The 13,967-nt window shown below is 38.8% G+C and overlaps 3 protein-coding genes across 3 annotated transcripts in view; 1 reads left to right on the top strand and 2 right to left on the bottom strand.

Annotated features, from left to right (window-relative positions):
* Positions 1-2,011, bottom strand: part of wu:fy63c09 (uncharacterized protein LOC797544 homolog) — a 38,384-nt gene extending 36,373 nt beyond the window's left edge. Inside the window, 1 exon segment of the mRNA XM_039821323.1 lies at positions 1,556-2,011. Coding sequence (XP_039677257.1) covers positions 1,556-1,646 — 91 coding nt within the window. The 5' untranslated portion in view covers positions 1,647-2,011.
* Positions 1-13,967, bottom strand: part of LOC120572171 — a 284,405-nt gene that overhangs the window by 215,004 nt on the left and 55,434 nt on the right. The window lies entirely within an intron of this gene.
* Positions 4,283-13,967, top strand: part of LOC120572157 (protein FAM160A1-like) — a 31,081-nt gene continuing 21,396 nt past the window's right edge. Inside the window, exons 1-3 of the mRNA XM_039821322.1 lie at positions 4,283-4,444; positions 9,881-9,922; positions 12,286-12,527. Coding sequence (XP_039677256.1) covers positions 12,423-12,527 — 105 coding nt within the window. The 5' untranslated portion in view covers positions 4,283-4,444; positions 9,881-9,922; positions 12,286-12,422. The remainder of the gene's footprint in view (positions 4,445-9,880; positions 9,923-12,285; positions 12,528-13,967) is intronic.

Below are 13,967 nucleotides of genomic sequence, written 5' to 3'. Positions count from 1 at the left end.
GGACGCCTAACCCCCCGGCCAAATACGCACACCCCAAGTCTTCCACAAAGCCAGGGGGAAACACTGACATCTGTGTGTGTAAAGTGAGTCATTTGTCAAATATTTTTTGGATTAAATCGTCCAGTAACTGTCCATAAAATGTCAGTAGACAACCACAACATGACCATCTTAATTCCTCAAACTCCAAGTTGTCATATTTGTGGATTAGTTTCTGGATGAATGGATTAGGCGTTTGGTCTATAAAATGTCAGAAAACGGTGAAAAATGTGGATCAGTGAACTAAAAAATATTCGCTTTTAACAAGCAGGGAACAGTTGGCGATTAATTCATTAGTTGACAACTAAATCGATTATTCTTTGCAGCTCTACACATCATGGAGGTAAAAGAAAAAAAAAAAAAATATTTACATTTGAGAGGCTGGAACATGCAAGTTTTTCAGGGCAGTTGTTGCTTAAAAATGTTCAGTATAATATCAAAAATAGTCAGAATAATCAATTTTCCTTCAATTTCTGAGCACGTCACAAAACTTCTTTTAAATTTCAGCACTTTTAAAACATAAATGCAATGATTTATTTAAACATTTCTTTCAGAAAAGACTCCTCGTGTTGCAAATAGCTTTGCGGCTTTTGTACCAGCTTCATTTTATGCGAGTTAAACCAGGTCTGTTACAGGTATTTGCAGTCCAGCCGTTACAGCACTACGTAGCTGTATCAGTCCTATGTGAGATTCTACAGGCATACTACAAATACCACAGACGTGGAAGAGCCTGAAGGAGTATTCAGGAGCTAAAAGTACCTTTAAACTCACCACAATTACCACAAAAACTCTGCAATGTAACAAAGAATATGAAAGATATACTGAAGGGGTTTTCTGAGCTTTCTTGTAAGAAATGTGTGCTGACATCTATCTATCTATCTATCTATCATCTATCTATATCCCGAAAATAGCAACAACAGCAACCAATCACTTCCTCGGCTGCCTAAACCTCCGTTTGTCTCAGTTTACATGTAAACAAACTTTTCCAAGTCTCCCCTCTGGCTGGAGTTTTTAGAAAGACTCGTTTTTAGAAAGACTCGTTTTTAGAAAGACTCGTTTTTAGAAAGACTCGTTTTTAGAAAGACTCGTTTCCAGAGGCGAATTCTCCATTTGCGTGGAAACTAAGGCCACAAACGAAGGGAAATGTCTCCGTTTTTCTAAATAACCACGTACGTGTGAACAGGGTATTGATCACAGACCCCCATTTGATAGGAACGGAGTGTAGCAACCTGCGCCCAAAATAGTAATTATTATGTCATGTGTTACTTATGGGGGAGGGGGGGACTCCCTGAATCCCCCTCAAGGACCCCTACGGGTCCGCGGCCTCCACTTTGAGAACCACTGACCTATTAGTGACAGTTTATGGTTTTGTTTCCAGTGTTAAGCTTGTGACAACTTATTGGTCCTACAGGTGTCAACACGTCGAATCGATATCCGGTGGAAACGGTTAAAAACAGACAAAATAAGTAGACATTTTCGCCTTGTTTTAACGTTAAAGTTACGTTTAGTTTGACGTTACCTCCGGAGCTGTTCGGCTGCCGTCGAGCCACTTGTTCCCGGGTTTCCCTCATCATGTTTTCCTCCTCTTCCTCGGACCGTGCTTCGGCCATTTCTCCTTTCTTTCTTTTTATCCGCACTTTCCTCCCGTCTGTCTGTTTGTTTGTTTAACTGGAGAAAATGGAGCCGGGTGAAAACAGAGACAGCGCTACCAGCATTATTATTCCTCCTCCTCCTCTTGTTTGGTCGTCGCTAACATCCACCACAACAAGCCGGGACAAGTTCACCCAAACACGGACAACTTTAGACGCCCCGGCGTCGGTTAAACACTTCCGAGGCGTTACAACCGTTTCAAACTCACTGTAATGTTACAACAATACGTGTCGTTGTTGTCGTTGGGTTTCGGCCTGAAGAGTTGCTGCTCCTCCAAAGCTTCCCTGTTTGCCCCCCAACCGCCGGGTCGCGAGCTCAAGATACGGAGCCGCACACGCTGCGACTGCGTGACGTCACCAACTGGAAAAAAAAAAATCATGGAGGACAAAACAATTAACAGTCTATGGTCTAGCCATATTATAATTTTAAGGCCCATTATTATTATTATTATTATTATTATTATTATAAGGCCCACTCCCGCAACTTTGAGGGGGAAAATATAAGTTTGAGTGAATTAGTATCTCAAAATAATGAGTAAGTTTCTCAAAATATAAGTTTGTATCTCAAAATAATGAGTTATTTTCTCAAAATATGTTTGTATCTCAAAATTATTAGTTATTTTTCTCAAAATTATGAGTTAGTATATCAAAATATTGAGTTATTATTTCAAAATGATGACTTTTTATCTCAAAATATAAGTTTGTATCTCAAAATAATGAGTTAGTTTCTCAAAATAATGAGTTATTTTCTTAAAATAATGAGTAAGTTTCTCCAAATATAATTTATTTTCTCAAAATAAATAAGTTAGTATTAGTATTGTGCTGGGTTTCATATGTATAGGCCTACAGTTTAAACATCATCAGTGCAATGTAGCTCTGCATTTTATTGCAATCCATCCAATAGGTTGTTGAGATATTTCAGTCTGGACCAAAGTGTCGGACTGACCGACATTGCCTCAGAGCCACGCGACTAGCATGGCTCAAAATGCAAAATATAGGTACACAATATAAAATGCTTTATATGGCTACACAATAGAATATGCAAATGATCAGCTACAACAGGAAGTTCATTGTATTGTGCATGTGTTGAAATTGTGTCACCGAACCTTGCAGCAAGCAGAACTTCCTTTATGGACAAGCAGCAGAGTTGAAATGACAAATAGAATAAAACAACATTAGATGAAAAACAGAACAGAGAGAAAGAGAGAGAGAGAGGCAGACTCAGACTGACAGTGTTGATGCAAGGTGGAACCAGTAGGAATGTAAACAGGTGTTAACAGGTCCAGACGTGCAGCAATTGTCGACTTTGAGGCCGATTGAGGGAAAGTATTTTGAAGTTCAGAGCTAAATCCCTCTCGAGTCTGTCTATTTACCTGTGAACAAACTGAGTTTTATTAATAGAAACATAACTGTATAGAGACAAAGCTGAGAAAACAAGTTTGGATGTTTGTTTGATCTTTGGAGAGGATACATTTTTTAAGAATTACTATGAGCTGTGTTTGAACTGATGTATTGTAGGTTGTGTTCTAATCATGCTGAGCAAACACATTTTCAGAAACTAGAAGAATTTAGGTTTCAAATGAAGCCTCGTGCATGCATTTAGACTTTGCAGTTATTCTGTTATGTTTTTTTCCATTTTGGGTATGGCAAATAGGCAAAAATCGAACACAAATATGGGGATATGGACAGGTTAATCTTTAATTTCTAGATTGTGGTAATGCTACTTTAAACCACTTGCAGAACAAAAGCGCCTTGTCCACCTCTGTAAGTGAAAAATACATTAATTAATGACCAGTTTAAATAATTAAAGCACTTGTAGTTGCAACATGTTGCCACCAGAGGGCAGCAGCGTCGCCTGCATCAGACAGCGGCAGGGGGCTGAACAGCAAATGGAAGAAAAATAGATTTTCTGTCCTCATCAAATCTATAAAAAATAAACAGATTGGGACAAAAATGTGCATTAATACTTCAAAATACACTTTTCCTTACACTTGTCCTTCACATTCTCTCGCAATATCATCTAGCCATGAAAAAACAATTTACTTTAATTTATTTTCACATTTAAAAACGTGTAAACCTAAGTGGTTTACAGATAAATCTACAATAAAAATCAAACAAAATGCTTAGAGCAACAACTGTAACAGACACAATTAAAATGTTATTTAATTATTTGTTTCATCTTATATTATTTGGCTTTTTATTGTTTTTCATGCTTTATTATTCAGTCTTTGTTTTTATGTTTTATGTGAATCGACTGATGTAACACTGGACCTCTCCTTTGGGATTCATACAGTACCCCATTTATGAATGTAGCCTATATTTCTATATGTTGTGATGGAAAAGGTTAGAGTAAGTCGGTGCAAAGTGAAAAAACAAACCCTGTGTGTATGTGTGCATAGAAAAATAGCCATACATACTATGACTATGTACAACCAGAGTGTAAATAAACTGTATAAAGTGGGTTAATGACCTGTTTACAGCATCAGAATGCAACGTAAACGTTCTATCTCTGTATGGGGGCGTGGCTTCCTGTCTCAGTGGGCGGGGACAGATGGTTACCTAGCAGCAGCCGCAGAGTGACAGCTGAGCGGCTTAAAGCCTCAGGGACAGAGCTGCGGTCAGGAACGACCCGGGCTGCCGGTTTTCGGGATTTATTCACGTTTTCTGGACTATAACTGACTTTAATCACACTTTACTTTTGTTTTTTTGGAACAAGAAGTTTTCAAAGACTTACATTCCTTCATCTCGGACCAGCCGAGGTAAGAAAGTGCAGTTTAACATGTAGGATAAAGTATAGAAAATATTGTGTGTTATATAAGGTCATATTATTTATGCTGGAATATCATAGTGTGGAGTTTTTAAGATTAGTTTCGCATAATATCAACAGCTGACAGTCAGTTAAAAGAAGACAATCTGAATAAAAATGAGCAAATGACACTAGAAAAGCCTAAATATAAACACAGTAGGCCTACTTAAACTTAAGTACTTGCTACTTGTAGCCTACCTATGAATAATAAAGTGATGAAAAGAAAGAAATACACAATACAAGTGAGTGTAGATCCAAAAGACTGTATTTGAAAAGAAAGAAAAAACAGAGTAGAACAAGTAGAACTAAAAACAGAGCATCTCTTTTATAAACAAATATCTGTTTGCTGTTGTATCCTCCTTTACTATTGACTTTTCAGGTGTGTGAGTTTTGCTGAATAATGCTGGCTGTGTGTGTGTGTGTGCGTGTGTGTGTGTCTGTGTGATGTGCGTGTCTGCGTGTGTGTGTGATGTAGGCTATGTGTGTGTGATGTAGGAAGTATTAAGAAGGGGTGACATGCCTGCGCTCACACTTAACAGTTTACTGACCCTCATTTCTCTACTGAGAGACATAAACCTCTCAGTAGCTATATGTGCGTCTGCTCCACCCACTGAACCAACCCGGCTACGTCCTTTTTTTTCCCCACAACTCATAGTTTCCGACTACTCTAATGTGAATATTTGCTACTTTAAGTGTTGGACGCTTTTACAACAGCTTTTTTTTTTTTTTTACTATTTGCTGATATTTCATAGACCAAACAAAGAATTGATCAGCAGATTAATTGATACAAAAGTTCACAAACCCCCTATTAACTCACCACCTCTTAGGACTTTTTGATTAGACTTTGACCTTTTTTTAAAAACGAGATTAACACGTGTGTGTGTGTGTGTGTGTGTGTGTGTGTGTGTGTGTGTGTGTGTGTGTGTGTGAACATCTTTGTACTCTGGAGATACAACAGATAGCTACAGCACGGACACACAGACTGTCCTTGACTCCATTTAATTTCAATTTATTGTTATTTATAGTGAATTATCACCATGGACCATGGTCTCAGAACACTTCACAACAAAAATAGAAAATTTACAATTTAGCCAATATAAAAGGCGGAATTAAATATAAAATATAAAATCAAGAACACAGAAAGGAATATAATTGGAATACCACAGGTTAAAATTGTTAAGACATGAAATAAAACAACGAATGATAATGCATAATAAAATAAACAATAAAACAATGGTTCAAAAGTTATGGATTTTAAACATGTATTCATAATACTTTGAATAAAGAAATGTTTTAAGTCTTGATTTAAAAATATCCACTGAGCCTGCCTCCCTAACGTTGGATGGAAGACCATTCCAGAGGGAGGGTGCGCAAAAGGCAAAGGCCCGGTGACCAGCTGATCTTTTTTTTTATATTTGGAACGATCAGAAAACCAGCATCCATAGAACGAAGGGGGCGTGTTGGGATATATGGTGTAAATAGCTCACTTAAGTAGGCTGGTGCAAGTCCCTTTAACGCTTTATAAGTCAAAAGAAGAACCTTAAAATCAGCAGCTATCTGCACTAGTGGTGTAGTCTACTACGTGATATGCAGGTATAAACAGTATACCCACTAAAAAAGCTCCAGGATGTCCATATACCCACTTAAAAATTCCCAATGACACGCAACAATATACTTTCCATTATATTTTGATACATTTTGAATTGTCATCTGCGTTTTTCATCTTCCCATACACTAAATAAAGGAATTGTAAATTGGTGCATAAAAAGGTGTATCCGAGTCCAAGAAATGAAGTCGTTGATGTCATATATATATGTATGTATATATATATATATATATGTATGTATATATATATATATATATATATATATATATATATATATATATATATATATATATACAGTACAGGCCAAAAGTTTGGACACTCAATGTGTTCCTTTATTTTCATGACTATTTACATTGTAGATTCTCACTGAAGGCATCAAAACTATGAATGAACACATATGGAATTATGTACTTAACAAAAAAGTGTGAAATAACTGAAAACATGTGTTATATTTTAGATTCCTCAAAGTAGCCACCCTTTGCTTTTTTTGGTAACTCTGCAAACCCTTGGTGTTCTCTCAATGAGCTTCATGAGGTAGTCACCTGAAATGGTTTTACCTTCACAGGTGTGCTTTGTCAGGGTTAATTAGTGGAAGTTTTTCCCTTATTAATAAAAAAAGCAATGGGTGGCTACTTTGAAGAATCTAAAATATAAGACATGTTTTCAGTTATTTCACACTTTTTTGTTAAGTACATAATTCCATATGTGTTCATTCATAGTTTTGATGCCTTCAGTGAGAATCTACAATGTAAATAGTCATGAAAATAAAAAGGAAACGCATTGAATGAGAAGGTGTGTCCAAACTTTTGGCCTGTACTGTATAAAGGCTACATTAGCTACAGTATATCCACTACAATACATTAAACTACACCACTGATCTGCACTATTCTTTCAAGCCATTTGATAATAAAATGCCTGAAAATCTGTACATTATTTGGGAAAAACAAGATAGTGGCCGAGGAAAACAATCATGCAGTACAGAGCCGACATCCTGTTATATATCTAAGCGTCGTCATCGTTTGGAAACCAGAACACAACTAATGTCATTTGCACTCCTGCTGCCACATAAAAAATTGGGAAACACTGTCTGATGTTACTATTTATAGTTACATAATAGGTAGAGGAAGAATTTGGCGTAAACAACGTTACTAATCTTGAAACAAAGGCATTCCGGTAACAGAACTTTTGCTGCATTGATGTGCCGGTCCGGTGAGAGAGACTGGGGGGGGGAAATGACACAAAGTTGAAGTTATTTTTAAAAGCTAACAGATTCAGGGCCTAAGAGAAAACATTTGGGGGGGGGAGGCTGGAGCCCCCACAAGCCAGCCCGTCAGCCTCGCTCCCCCCCCCCCCCCCCGGCCTTCTGTCATGCTAAAGTGCTTTTTGAACAAACAGGTGTTTCATTATCTTAATTAATTTAAAACTCAATCAGCTAAATGCCCGAAAACGTGAAGTGAATTAAAAAAAAAAAAAAAAAACAGGTCAGAAAATCTGAATACCTCAGCATGTGTGTGTTTAATCCCTGGTTTGTGTGTGTGTGTGTGTGTTTGTGTGTGTGTGATGGCATGTGACTGTCTGGGTTTTAAGGACACACACGCACACACACACACACACACACACACACACACACACACACACACACACACACACACACACACACACGCGGTGGTGGTGGTTTGGGATTAAACATCGCTGTCTCATCTCAGATTACGTCTCTCTCTCTCTCTTTTATCTCTCTCTCCCTATTCCCCTCCACCCCTAAAGCCTAACAGGCATCATTTTAGTATCTTTTATTTTTATTTTTGTTTTTAATCAGACCATAAAGTACGTAACAACTCTTCATATGTAGACGATGAGACAATATCACTCAGACAATCGATCAAGTCATGACTCCAAAAAGAGCTTTCCTTCCATCTATTGTTCTCCCTTTCATTTCGCCTTTATCAACTATAAACATCTGAACAAAGGATGTCACGCACTCATTTATTCATGAAAATCTACTACACAACACAGTCTCATTGTATATACAGGTATCTTTAATGAATTTTTGTATAAGGATTATCTTTTATACTTATAATATATATATATATATATATATATATATATATATATATAATATAATGTGAGTTTTATATATGTTTTAACTGTGGTCGGCACCGCCAGCTAAAGAGAGACCGCCTGTCTTTTAATCATTGTGCTGTCTTCCCGTCGACGATGCAACTTTTTATTTTTCTGGGTCAACATTTAAAATTAAAACTTTTTTTTCAACACTTATGTCACTTTCCGCTGATGTTTTTGTCACTTTTACCCAAGTTTTTTGTCACTTTTTTTGATCACTTTCTGTGCTTTTTGTTGACATTTTACTCACTTTTTCACACTTTTCAATTTTCAAATGCTATGAAATAAAATAAAATAAAATACTGATAGTGAACTGATCATTTAATCTACTTGTGAAGAGCGTTGTATAGAACCAGCCGTGTGTTTCTTTTTTTTTGACAATTTGGTTGAAAGTAACCCAAATTACTGAAGTAGAAAGTTTTTGAACAGGACAAAAGGAGGGTTAATTTAACACTAACGCTGCTTTTCCACTGCATGGTACGGCCTTTTTTCATTGCTCTTTCTTTGGTTTCCCATTAGCAAAAGTTCCGTATACAGTAGTACCTGCTACTTTCTTCGGTAGCATTTTGGTAGAGGTGCAAAGCGAGCTGAGCCGATACTAGAAGGTAGAGTTCAAACACTGCAGACCACTGATTGGTCAGAGAGAATCCTCACTAGCGCCACACCGGACATCCTGCACACAAAAACGCTATTTTTTTAATAGTTTATCTACCTTTGCAGTCCTGGCCCCGAGGCTCTGAAACGATCTGCCCGAGGACGTCAGGTCAGCTGAGTCAGCGGTTTGCTTTAAGTTTTGAAACATACTTTTATCGGAGCGCCTTTCCTGATTTTATGTGAGCTTGAACCTTCTTTGAACCGTCTTTCATTTCTTTTAAATAGAAAGGCATAGGTTTTTCTTATACTTACCTACACTGTACATGTTTTGATACACTAAACCTTTAAAAACCTGATGTTCTGACTGGTCTGTTTTATTTTGCTGTTTTTTCACGTACTTTGTAGCGTGGATTTTGAAAAGTACTACTATAAATAAAGATATTATTATTATATTATTAAGTCTACTAGTCAAAACTGACTGCAATTTTTTTTTTATTCACTTCTCCCACATTGAAACAAAGTCAGCCTGCAAAACAATGCCGTACAATTGAAGAAGTGCAGCCGTTCCTCTTTTTTTTCGATTGCCGATGTAAGTGCCGCATTGAAGATGATGTCGCGGCAGTTTCACGCCGAAAAAAAAATCCCGCCTACACTGAACGGATATTATATGCAGTGAAAAACTAAAGAGACAAAAGGAATTGCTACCAAAAAAGTGAGCCGAGTTGAGCTGTATCATACACGGGTAACATGACTTAAATACCTTTAACATCAACCCAAAAATGTCCTCACTCCCAAGGTCTAAAATCTCAAAGTGGTCCTCACAAAGATAGATGTACAATCACACACATACACACACACACACACACACACACACACACACACACACACACACACACACACAACACACACACACACACACACACACACACACACACACACACACAGATTAGAGGCCCAGATGGTGAAGGATGGGTTTGTAAAGAGAGAGAGAGTGTGTGTGTGTGTATATGTGTGTGTGTGTGTACGTGTGTGTCAGACAACCTTTCACTCATCTCTGTGTCTCTTTCTCAGGACAACGGTCGTCTATGTCGTCCCTTCAGCAGCAGCAGAGAGGTAGATACACTATTAACTATGAGGGGGGGGGGGTGTGGGGTTCTTGGAGAGTTCCTTGGGAATTCATGGAATGTCCCGGAAACGCCCAGGGTGGGACTCGGACGCGTTCCCCATTTTTCCTGTTTGCATGTTTGCCTCCGACTACCCTCACTTCCTGTTTCGGCCTTGGCGCTAGTTAGTCTGTCTGTTAGGACAGAAAGAGAAAAACAGAAATACTGTATGTGAAGGCAGAAGGAGAGAATCTGTTGTTTTAGCATTCGTAGAAATAAAATGTGACGATCAGGTAATTCATAGGTTATGTATTGACGTATATGAGACTGAGACTTTCTCTTGCTGGAGATTAATGCTGCGTTTGTAAATCCAGAGGTCCTCCCAAATACATAAACCACACAGGAACAAAGTAGAGCCCAAGTGAGACAATCACAGGCAGAGGGTGAGGTTAAAGAACATTTTTAAAGGTCCCAGGACATGGTGCTCTTTGGATGCTTTTATATAGACCTCAGTGGTCCCCTAATACTGTATCTGAAGTCTCTTTTATATAGACCTTAGTGGTCCCCTAATACTGTATCTGAAGTCTCTTTTATATAGACCTTAGTGGTCCCCTAATACTGTATCTGAAGTCTCTTTTATATAGACCTTAGTGGTCCCCTAATACTGTATCTGAAGTCTCTTTTATATAGACCTTAGTGGTCCCCCTAATACTGTATCTGAAGTCTCTTTTATATAGACCTTAGTGGTCCCCTAATACTGTATCTGAAGTCTCTTTTATATAGGCCTTAGTGGTCCCCTAATACTGTATCTGAAGTCTCTCTTTTATATAGGCCTTAGTGGTCCCCTAATACTGTATCTGAAGTCTCTTTTATATAGACCTTAGTGGTCCCCCTAATACTGTATCTGAAGTCTCTTTTATATAGACCTTAGTGGTCCCCTAATACTGTATCTGAAGTCTCTTTTATATAGACCTTAGTGGTCCCCTAATACTGTATCTGAAGTCTCTTTTATATAGGCCTTAGTGGTCCCCTAATACTGTATCTGAAGTCTCTTTTATATAGACCTTAGTGGTCCCCTAATACTGTATCTGAAGTCTCTTTTATATAGGCCTTAGTGGTCCCCTAATACTGTATCTGAAGTCTCTTTTATATAGACCTTAGTGGTCCCCTAATACTGTATCTGAAGTCTCTTTTATAAAGACCTTAGTGGTCCCCTAATACTGTATCTGAAGTCTCTTTCCCAAAATTCAGCCTTGGTGCAGAATTACAGCCACTAGAGCCAGTCCCACAATGAGCTTTCCTTAGGATGTGCCATTTCTGTGTCTGTAGATATTGAGGAGGAGAGAGGGGGGGCAAGGTGGAGGGTGGGGGTGTGGCCTTGACCAACTGCCACTTTGCTCGTTTGAAAGCCATGATGTCTCTCTCTTTCTCATGGGTGGGCCAAATTCTCTGGGCGGGCAAAGCAGAGAAAGGGGAGGTAACCTTGCTCTTTATGACCTCATAAGGAGAAGATTCCTGATTGGTCTATCTGAGCTTTCATTTTCTCAAAGGCAGAGCAGGATACCCAGGGCTCGGTTTACACCTATCACCATTTCTAGCCACTGGGGGACCATAGGCAGGCTGGGGGAACGCATATTAATGTTAAAAAACCTCATAAAGTGAAATTGTCATGCCATGGGACCTTTAAGGCATCATACCTTTTGCATGAAGGCGAAGCACTGCTACTGCTGCTACTTGGGCGGAGTGATTTGCTCGCTGCACCTGAGAAGCCCCGTGGTGAGGAGCAGAGAGTAACAACGGTGCTTTTCAGGTGTTGCGCTAATCACTCCGCCCAAGTAGCAGAAGTAGCAGTGCTTCACCTTCGTGAGAATATAGTTCCCAGTATGTATAGGGTTAGAAGATGACTGTGTCTCATGTGACCTGGTTTTTTGTACACACTGTGACTATACAAATCACAACATGTAAATAGGAACATGTTGGCGTTATTTTGTCACTTATTGGGAGCAGTAGGCTAGATGCCAGGATCTGTGCTAAGCTAGGCTAGCGGTCTGGGCGTCAGACAGAGTTACGACACGCATGGAGATGAGAAGGGTATGTATGGACTTATCTAACTCTGGGGGATACGCTGAATAAGACAAAGTCCCAATAAGTCGGCGTGTTCCTTTAAGTTTTCTATGCTCAAGTATTTAAGACTCAACGTAATCACTCAGTTCACATCGACAGTAGACGCCAATAACTTTAGTCTTGTGGAGAGAGAACCATCTGGAAGGGCTTTGAAACTCGACTCCCCATTTCTCTACTGTACATATTTTCTCTTTTATAGGAATAATTAAAAAAAAACGTGTCAACTCTTTCCACCTCCACCTCCTGCAGGCCAGCAGCTGCCCACCGAGCCCAGGCAAAGAGCCTGATCCTGGGCTGAGAGAGAGCCAGCTGATGCCCCCCTGGTCCAGGCCACCGTCCCACGCACTCAGCTGGAACATGCTATAACCAGCTGACTGCCAATCAAAATGATGGCCTCGGTGGTTGCTGGGGGCCACCGGAAGAAGTCTCTCACGCTGAGAGGGGTGGACCCGGAGACCTGCATGATTGTGTTCAAGAACCACTGGGCACAGGTAATCAACTCATCTAATAATCAATCAAATAGTCTATCAATCAACCAATCAGTCAATCAATCACATCTCAGGCAGAAAAACTCACTTTCCTGTTGGTTTATCTCTTCTGTCCCTCGGTCTTAGTCTGTCCTATTTTCCTCGTAATGTTTGGCAGACACAGAGAGTGTGTGTGTGTGTGTGTGTGTGTGTGTGTGTGTGTGTGTGTGTGTGTGCATTTCTGACCCAGACTTTGGCCCTTAAACACAGGATCCATTTAGAACAAATCTCTCCACCGCCACCATGAAAACCCACACGACACGCACTCTATGTCTGTGTGTCTGTGTGTATTGTGTGTGTATGTGTGTGTGTGTGTGGTCCTTTTGTGAAGCAGCTTAGGTCAAAGGTTAACACAAGTCCAGACAGTGAATTACATTCTCCTCTCTCTCTCTCTCTCTCTCTCTCTCTCTCTCTCTCTCTCTCTCTCTCTCTTCTCTCTCTCTCTCTCTCTCTCTCTCTTCTCTCTCTCTCTCTCTCTCTCTCGCAAAGGGATCTGTTGTCTACTGTGTCTTACATTTCCTATAATAATTAATAATATATATATTTTTTAAATGCCACATGAAGATAATAAGTAATGAACTAAAGATTTTGTTAATTTCAGTTGATTTGAAACTATTTAAAATTTCAAACAGATCGCAGAAAAACATGATGTTTCCCAAAACGTTTTTCAAAGGAAGTTTTGAAGCCTGAAATTTAGATTTTGATACTAGTGCCAGACAAGCCAAATTCTGGTAAAAAGGTGCAAGATGACGTACTATTAGGAGTGCTAAAGTCCTCACAGGCAGGATAATAATAATGAGAAGTTGAGGTGAATGGATGAATGGTCAATTAAACACAGGACTGGTTAATAATAAGAAGACAGGACTTTAACCCAGGAGACCCGTGTGAAAGCAAAAGTCAACAATGACTTTTTTTTAACTCACATTACGCACATTATCTATGTCATTTAAGTTACGTAGGTAACATACTGTGCAGTAAGGTCTGGCTACACCACAGATGCATTCTGGGATAGGAGAAAAAAAAAACGATCTGGGTAGTTTACATTTCTTTAACTCTTGTGTTGTCTTCGTGTCAACCATGCAACTTTGTGTTTTTCTGGATCGAAAATTTCAACATTTTGTTGTTCTTTTTCTACACTGTTCTCGAAGTTTTTGTCGATTTTATAAAAACATTTTTTTCACTTTTTTCGATGTTTTTTTCCCACCTTTTTTGTCACCTTTGGTGATGTTTTTTGATGTTTTTTTTTGTGTCAGTTTTTCCGATTTCTTTGGTCACTTTTTTCAGCGTAAAAAATAAATGAATGTTTTTGTCGATATTTTTCCTTCGTTTTTGTAGCTTTTTCCAAAAAAATGTTTCACTTTTTTCAACGTTCTTTTGTCATAGTTCTGATATAGAAAGTTTTTG

Source organism: Perca fluviatilis, chromosome 14 (assembly GCF_010015445.1).
Source record: "Perca fluviatilis chromosome 14, GENO_Pfluv_1.0, whole genome shotgun sequence".
NCBI classification, from domain to species: domain Eukaryota; kingdom Metazoa; phylum Chordata; class Actinopteri; order Perciformes; family Percidae; genus Perca; species Perca fluviatilis.
The sequence above is the reverse complement of the archived record's forward strand: the minus strand, read 5'-3'. Positions and strand labels throughout refer to the sequence as shown.